This window comes from Macaca mulatta, chromosome 8 (genome assembly GCF_049350105.2).
Source record: "Macaca mulatta isolate MMU2019108-1 chromosome 8, T2T-MMU8v2.0, whole genome shotgun sequence".
Lineage (NCBI taxonomy): Eukaryota > Metazoa > Chordata > Mammalia > Primates > Cercopithecidae > Macaca > Macaca mulatta.
In genome coordinates this window covers 13,300,515-13,313,231 of record NC_133413.1, presented here as the reverse complement: position 1 = coordinate 13,313,231, position 12,717 = coordinate 13,300,515, and the positions used below count along the sequence as shown (strand labels likewise).

Here is a 12,717-nt window from a genome sequence, read left to right as displayed (position 1 = left end):
TGGGCAGGAGATGCGCAGGAAACACACACAAAGGGGCTTAACTTCACTAGTATCAGGGAACTGCAAATTTAACCCACGATGGGATCCCACCACCTATACAAAAGAATGGCTGAAATGAAAAACACAAGGAATATCAAGCGTTGGTGAAATATGGAATTGGTGAATTCTAATACACTGCTGGAAGAAATGTGAGTTGTTTCAATCTGTTTGGAAAACTGCCTGGCAGTAACAACTAAAGCTAAACATATGCATATCCTATGGCCCAGCAACCCCACTCTTAAAGGTATATACATATATCCAAAAGATATGGACACCTATATTCACCTAAAGACATATGCTAGAATATCCAAAGAAGCACTCTTCAAAGTAGCCCAAATCTGGAAACTGCATATGTGCCCATCATCAGTGAAATGATCAAATAAATTGTGGTATATTCATAGAATGAAATGCTACCAGAGTTAAAATAATGAAAGTTTTCAACCATATGCAACAATATGGATCAATCTCTATATCTGTCCATTTTGTACTGCCGTAAAGGAATACCTGAGGCTCGGTAATTTATAAGGACAAGCGGTTTATTTGGTTCACGGTTCTGCGGGCTGTACAAGCATGGCACCAGCACGTGTTTGGATCCTGGTGAGGCCTCAGGAAGCTGTTACTGATGGTGGAAGGTGACTGAGGAGCACGTGTGTCACAAGGTCAGAGAGGGAGCAAGAGAGAGGGGAGGAGATGCCAGGCTCCTTTAAACAACCAGCTCTCATGTGAACCGATAGAGCATTAACTCACTCATTACCACAAGGAGGACACCAAGCCATTCGTGAGGGATCCATCCCCATAACCCAAACACCTCCCAACGGTCCCCACCTCCAACATTGGGGGTCACATTTTAACATGAGATTTGGAGGGGACAAATATCCAAACGATAAAAATTCCATAAATATCATATTAAAAGGGAAGTCCACAAAAGAATACACACTGTAGGATTCCATTTATGGAAAGTACAAAAACATGAGCCAATAGATAGATCAGAGAAAATAAAATAAAATAAAGTACAAAAACATGTAATCCCAGCACTTTGGGAGGTCGAGGCGGGCAGATCATGAGGTTAGGAGATTGAGACGATCCTGGCTAACACAGTGAAACCCCGTGTCTACTAAAAATACAAAAAATTAGCCGGGCGTGGTGGAAGGCACCTGTAATCCCAGCTACTCAGGAGGCTGAGGCAGGAGAACGGTGTGAACCCGGGAGGCGTAGCTTGCAGCGAGCCGAGATCACGCCACTGCACTCCAGCCTGGGCAGACTGGAGACTCCATCTCAAAAAGACAAAAAAAAAAAAAAGTGCAAAAACAGATAAAACAAATGTGGGCCATTAGAAGTGGGATAGAGGCTGCCTGGGGTAGCACCTGGCGGGGAGCACTGGGGGTCGGAAGGTGGTTCTGGGGTGCTGGTAATGTTTCTTGATGTGGGCTCTGGTTACATGAGGATGCTTAGGTTATGAAAGATTCATTCATTTATTTGTACGTTTATGATACATGTACTTTGGTCCATGTATATTTCTATTAAAACTGCCTTTTGCTTTCAGGCAATTGCCTTTATTTTAAACCATGTTAGAACTTGAAACTGAGCAGAGTATCCTCTCTCATCCATGTTCTGCCATTCCCCTGAGAGATGAATGCCATCCAGTCAGTGCCTTCCGGGCAGCTAGAAACTGGAGATCACTGGGTTCAGAGATGAGGTGAAATGTCAAAGCAGTATCCCCATTCAATAAGATTATGTCATAGTATATACAGAAACTGCTAAGAGAGTTTTAGCTCAGAAGAAATCTAACTGAAGAAATAAGTGACTTAAATGAGGTAATGTCCAATGCCAGATTATCCAGTAACCAGCGAAGAATAGAGTCCATTTGCTCTCAATAAAGAAGTTGTTTCAGTTAGGGCAGCAGGTAAGTGACTCATCAGGATGATGAGAGGAAGGAAATTCATTCTACCTACCTTATATTTGTGATCTTATTACACATTGAAGAGCTTTACTCAATAACTCAAAGTGAAATTAAGGATGAATTGTGCCAGCCACAGCTTCCAAGTAGCACAACTATAATAATATATGAGGATTACTGATCTCAATAAATAGATGGGAACATAAAACTGTGTAGAGGTCCAGCAAGGAGGCTACATGATCCTCCGCTTGTAGCAGCAGGTGGTTGCTATTGCTACTTACCTTCATTCTCTAATTACCTTGCTGTTTCATTGTTACTGTTACTCGTTAAGACAATTCTCAGTTACTTCAGTACCTTATGAAGAATGTATGGACAAACTAGAGTGTCCTCATTTATTACTCCCATGTGGATCATCTGTAATATTCAGTCTACTGTTTATGTGGCTCTTTATATGTGCAGTTATTGGAAAAATCTGCTGAGCTTTTTATTCTGCAGAGAATAAAATCTTTCTGAAGGATGTTATAGTGTTTATAAGCCTTAAAACCTAAGACAACAATGACTTGGGGCCTAATTGATATCTGGATGGTGAATCTCCCGAAACACACACAACTAACAGAAGAATCAGTGTTCCCTCCAAAAAAACCAAACCTAGAACAAAAACAACACAAAGAAGACAAAAATATGTATCAATGAAGTTTTTTTTAATAAAAATCAAGAAAAGAATCAAGATAGAATGACAAGGAAAAGAAGAAAGAAACCAGGGGAAGTAAAAGGAGAAGAAACGGGGGAATGAATATATGTACTGAATGATTATCATGTGGTTCATATATGTTAGCACAAAGAAAGCCAGAAACGGGGAGTAAGAAAAGCAGACGAAGAGCTAAGAGCTATGACTTAATATGTATAAAGAATAAAGAGTAGAAAAGGTAAAAATATATAATTTTGTATATATTTGTTTATATCTACTCCAATTAGCATTCAAACTAGATTTATATAATCAAATATCAATTGCTCGTATAACTTTTTACGCATGTATCACTAATGGAAATTAGATTTTGACGACTTCTAACTGCAACTGAAACTTGCTTGAACCTTTGTGTTAAGAAACTAAAATCCAAAATAATGCCAAAGGTTAAAAATTCTTGCTCTAGAAAGTCTAGAGTTGTATTGCTTTGAAGTTTAATATATTATGTTCATTTCCAGAATAATAGGAAATTATTAAAAAGGGAAATTTTCAGTGAGCCCTATGTGTGTGTAAGCTGACACATCTTCAAATGAATGCTTGAGAGGTCGGGAACTGCGCCTTGGAACTCAGCCTAGAAGCATGGGCAAGATTTGAAAATTTTTGTTTCAGCCAGGCGCGGTGGCTCATGCCTGTAATCCCAGCATTTTGGGAGGCCAAGGCGGGCAGATCACCTGAGGTTGGGAGTTCGGGACCAGCCTGACCAACATGGAGAAATCCTGTCTCTACTAAAAATACAAAAATTAGCCAGGCATGGTGGTGCATGCCTGTAATCCTAGCTATTCAGGAGGCTGAGGCAGGAGAATTGCTTGAACCTGAAAGGTGGAGGTTGCAGTGAGCTGAGATTGCTCTATTGCACTCCAACCTGGGCAACAAGAGCGAAACTCCATCTCAAATTAAAAAAAAGGAAAATGTTCGTTTCTTGTCATTTAAATTGCACTTGCAAGAAGAATCAATTCCAGGGTTCCCCAAAGGTGGACAAGTCACTGTGCTTTTCAGGTCCTCTTAGCCTGCTTTTCAGGGAAAGTAGCAAACTTGAGAATTCTAACATAAGTAAGGCATATAAATCAAGTCACTTCAGGGCACTTGATGTGTTTGAAGAGCTGACCGCTACAGAAGGAAGGAAAGGAAAGGGAGAAAGAGTAAAGATGCTTAATCCACGGAGCTAGAGGCATGCAGGCATGAAGGTAATGCATAGTCAATACCTTCTAGTCAATATCAGTGTCTTCTTAAAAAATGAAAAAGCTTCTAGTCAATATCAGTATCTTTTTAAAAACCAAAAAAGACATTAGTTTGAAAGAGCAGAGGGTCCATCAGAGGTAGTAGTGAAAAATAATTTTGGAGATCTAAGATTCTGGGGAATATCTGATCCCTTCCCAAGCCTGAGGCCACGCACATATGACCACTATTTGCAATCGCAGACATTTTAGAGATTAAAATACTTTTAAAAGCCTCTGTTTATCCTCTGTTCCTCTGGGGAACTGCACCTCTCTCAGACTCGAAGTATCACTGGGGCCTGCCAGGCACACTGACAGTGGCAGTGCGGTGGGTACATGATGCAATCTCAGACAGTTATTCTCCCTGGCCTGGGAAATTGACAAGAGGTTGGAGCAGAACTGATAATGGCTCAGCCCTGAAGCAAAGATCCTCATGTCTCATCCCAAGTTGTAACTTTCCTAAGGTTTGGTTTGCAGCGGTTCCTTTTATTGTGCCAGCTACTTAGGCATTCCCAACACATCCTCCTCCTTGCTTTAGTTCATTTTGACGTGTATAGCAAAAGGACTAAAGTATTACAAACTTGAATGCTCCTTCACAACAACAGCGTCTACCCCAGTGGGGGCCACAGTGAAAGAGAGGTACCATGGCCACTAGGGTTGCCAACGGGACTCATCACAAATGGTTGAAGGGACTCTTGTTGGAGCAAAAGAATCTACTGAGATGGCAATGTGCTATTGGAATGCCAGCCTAGAAGATCAAAGTTGTTGCAGTGCTGGCACCTTTGCCCCCTTTCTGCCTTTCTGTTTGTACTGCCATCCCCTAGTATCTCAGCTAGTCTAGCTGGTCTGTCTGTTCCTCTCGCTGTCTCTGCGCCGCCTACATCTATCCCTTCTAATATACTCATAATGATGGGAGTTGGCAACACAACCTTCTCTGTTAATGTCCACTTGGCTGGAGACACAACACATTCCTATAGTAAAAGGTAACTGCGTAGACCACGTATCACAGGTGCCATTTCTGGTTTGCTGGCTACAATTCATGATTTTTCTTCTATGAATTCAAGAAAAGTTGGTTAGAATCTGTATTTCATGCCGGTGCAGGGTTAATTTTTCTATACAACCCATTGGATAATATTCACTCCTTCTTGAAAGCCCTTCAGGGGACCTCTACTGCCTACGGGATAGCACCTGCACTCCTCAGTCTGTCATGAAAAGCCTCCCTGACCTGGCCCAGTCCACTTTTCCAGTCTTATATCCTGCAACTACAGTACCTCAAGCTCTCAGCTCTACCCACACAAATCTACTCACTTTTTCCCAAGTGGGACTTGCTCAGGACCTTATTCAGGTCTTTGCTGAAGCCAGCAGTCTATTCTCTCTCACCTGCAATGCTCTCCTATCACTTCCTCCTGCCAAAAGCTTCTGGTCTGCAAAGTCTAGCACAGTTTCTTCCTCCTACATAAAGGATTCATGGATAACTACAGATAAAAATCATCCGTCTCAGTACTTTTTTTTTTGGGGGGGGGCGAGATGGAGTCTTGCTCTGTCACCAGGCTGGAGTGCAGTGGCACGATCTCTGCTTGCTGCAACCTCTGCCTCCCGGGTTCAAGCAATTCTCCTGCCTCTCAGTCTCCTGAGTAGCTGGGATCACAGGTGCACGCTGCACACATGGCTTGTGTGTGTGTGTGTGTGTGTGTGTATTTTAGTAGCGATGGGGTTTCACCATGTTACCCAGGCTGGTCTCGAACTCCTAAGCTCAGGCAATCTGCCTGCCTCGGCCTCTCAAAGTGCTAGAATTACAGGTGTGAGCCACTGTGCCTGGCCCCAGGACTTCTATAAGCTGCAAACTTATTATCTCTATCACTCTTAGGGCATTTTTCCAGATACTGTCATGAACTCTCAACTATATATATGTTCCCAACTAGATTATAAGGTTTTGGAGGGCAGAGATGGAAATGTGACGTTTTTATATATCTATATCTATATCTCATCTGTACATCATAGAGCCTAGGATAGTGCAGAACACAGAGCATCACTCAATAATTAATTGTAGAGCCAATGAATCAAGGAGCTGTTTCTTAGCTCCCTCTGCAAAACAGCAGTACTTTACTCTGTACAAGCTGGTCCTTGACTCTTTGGTCATAAATCCTAAAGAGCCGGCTGTGAGTCAGTGGGCACTTGGAGGAAAGCAGAACTAAGACTGAGCTTTTCCAGTTTTATTTTGTGTTTTCTGATTTGCTGCCCCAGAGGTCTGTTGTTGTTGTTGCTGTTGTTGTTTTGAGACAGAGTCTTGCTCTTGTCGCCTAGCCTGGAGTGCAGTGGTGCGATCTTGGCTCACTGCAACCTCCGCCTCCTGGATCCAAGCAGTTCTCCTGCCCCAGCCTCCTGAGTAGTTGGGATTACAGGGGCCCACCACCACGCCCGGCTAAGTTGTGCATTTTTAGTACAGATGGGGTCACCATGTTGGCCAGGCTGGTCTTGAACTCCAGACCTCAGGTGATCCACCTGCCTTGGCCTCCCAAAGTGCTGGGATTACAGGCATGAGCCAACGCAACCAGCCAGGTCTGTATTATAGGTACAATCTAGGCATACAATGGTCACTTTTTCATAACTAAAAAGCAATATAAATACTGGAAATGGTTCTCCTGTTATAAATGCCACAGAGGACACAGAATTAAAAAAGAGAGAGCATAAAATTCTGCTTTAAAATTCAAAGACATACTTAAACTACAATTCTAAACTGAAAATGCAAATTGGCCCGCACAATTAAAAGACAGATCTTTTATGTTATAAAAAAGACCTAATTACAAGATGCATAGCTTTTTAATTTTACTTTTTAATACATGCGACTTCACACTTAACATCTATCATTTCCAAGTACAAATGATACTGTAAACTTTTGTGTGATAAAAATCTCATTTAAAAATATGTTTAAGTCCTACCAAAGCATTTTGCTTTCTAAAAATGCTAAATATGTTCTCATAATTTTTACTTACCCTGTACAACTACTTTCAGATACTGTTTCCACCTTGTGCAAAAACAAATTCCAACATACTTTATATCACATTGTCATAAATTTAAAATTATAGGGATTGGGAAGAATTAGATTCGCTAAAGATGCACATTGCTAAAAACGCCTCATGGTATGTGAGTTGCTGAAGGGCTGAAAGCTACTAACCTGAGTCATCCTGTGATTACAGGAAAATTACCTCTTGTCTTTGTGAATCACGGCAGTCTCCACCTCCAGAGAGTGAGAGTTACTTCTCATAACTTTCTCAATGTGTAACGTCAATGAAAAGTTGTAGGAGTGAAATCAAATAGTGCAGTCCTTCTCATGATAAACCACTGGTGTGAGTCTCTGAAGGGAGCACAGGCCCTATCAGGAAGAAAACAAATCGTAAATGTCATTTCACATGATAAGTATATGAAACCAGCTACAGCCCAGGTTGACTTCCTGACCTATGCATAAATTACCCAGCCAAGTAGGGATTAGAAAGAATTGTTAATATGTGGAGTGTGCCAGAATTATAAAAGTAGTTCAAATCAATGGGCCAATAAATCAATTCCTAAGCTTTCTATAAAACATACAATACTTTCTCCTAAAGTTAAATTGAATGATTTCATCTTGTTCCTGGGAAAATTGCTAACATTGAGAGTCATCTCTGATTCCAGGGGCTCAATTAAATGTATACTATCTAAGACAATATTACTAAATTGTACTAAATCATTCCAGTACAATCGGACTGCTCAATATTTTCCATATTACCAGCTACTTTCACCAAAAACCACTTTGTAATATAGAGGTCTTGTGGTATACAATGAGATCCCGAGAGATGCCTGATGTGATAGGAAAAGCCCATTCTGTAACACCTTGGACCCTAATTGCTTGTCTGCAAGTGGGGTGAATGGACTATAATCTAAGTCCCAGCCTGCAACCATTTTGCCTAGTTTCCTTTTCACTTGTGTGTTCACCACACTGCCACAAACTGTACTTCTCATTACTCTCAGTGATTCCCACGATGGCAGAGTGCATGTAGCATTCCTACTCAGAGATGCATGTGGCTTCCCCCAACATTCCCCTACACCAGCCCCACCCCAGTCCTGGCCCCTATTTAAAATATCATTGATCTGGATGTGCTTTGGAAAGCTTCTCTCTAGTCTTCAGAACTTGCCTATAGATTTTAACCCCAGCTACGTCTCACTCACATGTAGGCACATGATCTGTGCCGTTGAGAGCCACAGAAGCTAACTTGTTAGAAGTGCATTTAAGAAGCATTTTGAAAGAGCTACCAAAGCACCTCATCTTTGCCCATGCAATTTTAGAGCCTTCCTTAATTATAAGAGAGATGATGTTTGCTGACTGAGTCCCTATGACAGGGTGAAGCTAAAAGCTCTCTGTTCAGACTTACCCTGCCAGGCTCTGACCTGGGCAGTCAACTGTCATCAGACAATGTGGTTGTCTACGCGCCTTTCCTTCAGGCATTTGTGCCTTTCCTTCAGGCATTTGTGCCTAAATGTGTTAGACCCCTCAGATAAGCCACCGAAGGCAAAGTCTTGAATGTCCCCGTCAGTAAGAGTACCAACGAGAAGAGAAATTGTAGCTAGTGTAGAAGTAGGAGGCATATGTAAGCTACCTGGGCAGGAGGTTTGTCTATATGCCAAATCAGGCACCCAAAACACCTACAGATATGACTGATTTCGCTTCATTTTCCTAAATTCGGATCCAAATTTGCCTCTGTCTAAAGTACATGAATCATATCACCTTCTCCAAGAAGTTGTTGGGCAAAGATAGAATGTGGTCATATCTATCTCAAAGGAGTTGAATTCCAATTGAGTCTTTTCATTAAATCAGTCCTATTTAGTATTGAAAAAAACACATTTCTTCCCTTCTTCTCTTTGACTAAGCAGGAGGCCATCTTCTAGGGCAAGGTCTGTACCTTAAACCTTCTGAAATGAGCCATGCATGTATTTTCCTGGGAAGAGGGTCAGCACCTCAAACCACGGCTCAGGGGCAAAGCCAGATTTTTGGGAAAAAAAAAAAAAGAATTTTCTGTATTAAATTAAAAATACACATTCATCTTTTCAACAAATATTAACTGAATCTCTGGTGAATGTAAAGCACTAAGGATAGAGATAAAACAGCTCTCACCGCATTTGGGACCCCAGAATTTAATATTGGAAGCATACAAATAAATAGAAAATTAAAGTGTAGGAGAACCTTTACTTCTGGGATGGATACATCCTGAGCTAATGTGATTCCCCAAACTCATGCCTTGCCTTATTTAATACCAAGAATCAAGATTATTTGATATAATCATCTACAAAATAATAGAATTGATATGGTTTGGCTGTGTCCCCACCCAAATCTCATCTTGAATTGTAGTTCCCATAATCCCCATGTATTGTGGGAGGGACCTGGTGGGAGGTAATTGAATCATAGGGGTGGTTACCCTCATGCTGTTCTCATGATAGTGAGTGAGTTCTCACGAGATCTGATGGTTTTATAAGGGGCTTTTCTCCCTTTTGCTTGGCACTTCTCCTTGCTGCTGCCATGTGAAGAAGGATATGTTTGCTTCCCTTTCCACTCATGATTGTAAGTTTCCTGAGGCCTCCCCAGCCATGGGGAACTGTGAGTCAATTAAACTTTCCTTAATAAATTACACTGTCTCAGGTATGTGTTTATTAGTAGCCTGAGAATGGACTAATACAATAATCATATATTTATACAATCATTATAAAATAATTATTTTGTGTCGTTGCAAATTATTAAACATCACGGACCTTTAGGTCACTTATGGTGCTCAAAATCACAGTGTCAATACCCCTTATCTGGTGTGATGAATGTTATGATGTGGGTGTGCACCCATGCTACAGGAGCACATAGGCGATGCAACTAATCCAGCCTGGAGTGGGAAGGGGGAGTGAAGGCTCCTTCAAGGGGCTGACACCTAAACTGAAGTTCAAAAGATGAGTGGGGTCAGCCAGGTGACAAGGAGAAGTGGGTGATTCCAGGCATATGAAACAGCATATGCAAAAAGAAAGACACAAAGCCAATAAATGAATGACAACAACAAAACAGCAACACACGCACACAAATATATACAGATGGTCCCAGACTTATGAAGGTTTGACTTTATGATGGTGTGAAAGTGATATACATTCAGCAATGATTGTGCTTTGAATTTGGAATTCTGATCTTTTTTCCAGGCCAATGACATGCGGTGGGATCCTCTCTCACAATGCCGGGAAGCCACAGAGAGCCACATCTCCCAGTCAGCCACATCATCATGAAAGTAGACAACTGAGATTCGACAGTGTTCCTTGTTGCCAGGTGATTTTGCCCAGCTGTCAGCTAATGTAAGTGTTCTGAGCACGTTTAAGGTAGGCTAGGGAGGTAGGCTATGATGTTCTGTAAGTTAGGTGTATTAAATGCATTTTTTTTTCTTTTTTTGAGACAGGGTCTGCATTCTGTTGACCAGGCTGGAGTGCAGTGGCACCATCACAGCTCACTGCAGCCTTGACCTCCCAGGCTCAAGCGATCCTCCTGCTTCAGCCCCCCAGGTATCGGGGACTATAGGCGTGGGCCACCACATCCGGCTAATTTGGTTACTTTTGTAGAAATGGGGTCTCCCTACGTTCCCCAGGCTGCTCTCAAACTCTGGGCTCAAACAATCCTCCTGCCTTTGCCTCCTGAAATGGGATTACAGGAGTAAGCCACTGCACCAGGCCTAAATGCATTTTTGACTTACAATATTTTCAACTTGTAATGGGTTTATTGGGCTGTAACCCCATCATAAGTTGAGAAGTGTCTGTATTAGTTATTTGCTATGGGCCAGGCCCTGTTGTAAGCATTTAACACGTATTAACTCATTGAATCTTCCCAATAACTATATAAAATAGGAACTACTACTTCCCCCATTTTACAGATAAGAAAACTGAGGCACAGAAGACCTAAGTGATTTTCCCAAAGTTACATAGCTAGTAAGTGGCAGAGCCAGGATTTTAACCGAGGCAATTTGACCCTAGAGTTCACACTCTTAACTATACAGATGGTGAGGAGAAATGGAAGCAGGGAAGCAGATGGTGAAATAAGAGGGTGGAAGAATGGGTAGGAGTCAGATCACATAGGTCCTAGTCCAGCTTCTGAACATCATGGGGGAACCACTGAATTATTTCAAAAAGAAGAATGACAAAATTTGATCTGGGTTTAAGAAATTGCCTCTGGTAGTAGTGTAGACTGGCATTGCGTGGATGGGTCCACAATGAAGACAGAGAAAGAACTTGGTTAAATATGTTAGCAAAGAATGATATTGATAATGCTTAGAAAGGATTCAATACAAGCGATATTAAGGAGAAAGAACCAAATTAATAGGACCTGATGACTCATGAAAAGTTAAGGCAGGGAACATGCTGAAGATGAAGCTCTGATAATAAGCCTGATACAGTACAATGTACCCCTACTGTCCTAAAATAAAGAAGAAGAAAGAATACAAGGTAAAGCAAAGGAAACTTTTAGTAATGGCCATATATAAACTCTAATAAACCCTTCCTTTGTAATGTATGTGTATACATCCAAATTAGTTTACTTAAGATGTATGCACTTGCAGGAAATAGGATACAAGAAGGACTAGATACTGGTAACTGATTTTGAAATGCTATGATGGTCAGTAATGCATTATACTTTATATTACGGTATGAGCTGTTTGAACATAAGTTCTATAATTGACGGTAGCACTTTCTAGACAGGAACAATATGTCTTATGATCTCTGCATCTTTTTCAGTATTTTTACAATGTTCAATAAATGTCTACTGTATAAATACATGAAGAACAGAAAAGAAGGAAGAAGAACAGTGCAGGGGTTCACTATCAGAGGAAATGCGATAAGACGTCGAGGTTTTAGACTTGGGCATGTTGTCTCTGTGGTATCTGAAGGACCACAAAGTTAGATGGACATGAAGCTCAGGAGAACTTCATTTAAACATCAGCACTGGCTGGGCATGGTGGCTCACACCTGTAATCCCAGCTTTGGGAGGCTGGGATAGGCGAATCACCTGAGGTCAGGAGTTCAAGACCAGCCTGGCCAACATGGTGAAACCCCATCTCTACTGAAAATACAAATACAGTAATTTTTTTTGAAATTACAAATAGCCAGGTGCAGTGACACATACCTATAATCCCAGCTATTCAGGGGCTGAGGCAGGAGAATTCACTTGAACCTGGGAGGCAGAGGTTGCAATGAGCCAAGACCATGTCACTGCACTCCAGCCTGAGCAACAGAGTGAGACTCCATCTCAAAAAAAACTAAATAAATCAGTAAATAATAAAATAAAATAAAACAATCATTATCCTAGTACACAGCCCATTAGAGACATTAAGTATATTAAATCAAAAGAGAATACATATAGTAAGAAAAGAAATGGAGCTAGAAGAGGAAGAATCACAAACTCTTAAGTCTCATAGATGTTAGCATCAGAGGAGAGACTACCATGTACGCTAGAGCTCTATTATAATTAAATTTAATTTGAGAAATGTTGACTAAGCACCTACTAGGCAACAGATGCTTTGGTAACTGTAAGACAAACAAAGATGGGTGGTCCTTACTCTCTCGAAGCTACAGACTAATTCAGGAGTAACACAGAATAACAGCTGAATAACCATAGCCAGGGGTAAGCATATGACGGGTGGATACAAAAGTATAGACAGCAAGCAATATTAGCTTTTCTAGATTGGGGTGACACTTGGACTCTGGTTCTGACTCCCTCTAAAAATGAAGCAAGTAAAACAACCTCATAAACATTTTCTCGTCTACACAAAACTCCTCAA

At 41.2% G+C, this 12,717-nt stretch overlaps 1 protein-coding gene across 2 annotated transcripts in view; it reads right to left on the bottom strand.

The window, feature by feature from the left end:
* TRMT9B (tRNA methyltransferase 9B (putative)) overlaps positions 1 to 12,717 on the bottom strand; it is a 72,155-nt gene that overhangs the window by 25,726 nt on the left and 33,712 nt on the right. Inside the window, exon 2 of one of the 2 annotated variants that reach the window (XM_015144778.3) lies at positions 7,102 to 7,268. In XM_015144778.3, coding sequence (XP_015000264.2) covers positions 7,102 to 7,160 — 59 coding nt within the window. In that variant the 5' untranslated portion in view covers positions 7,161 to 7,268. Of the gene's footprint in view, positions 1 to 7,070; positions 7,269 to 12,717 lie in introns of those variants that run through there. The other variant, XM_028852362.2, reaches the window with a different exon arrangement.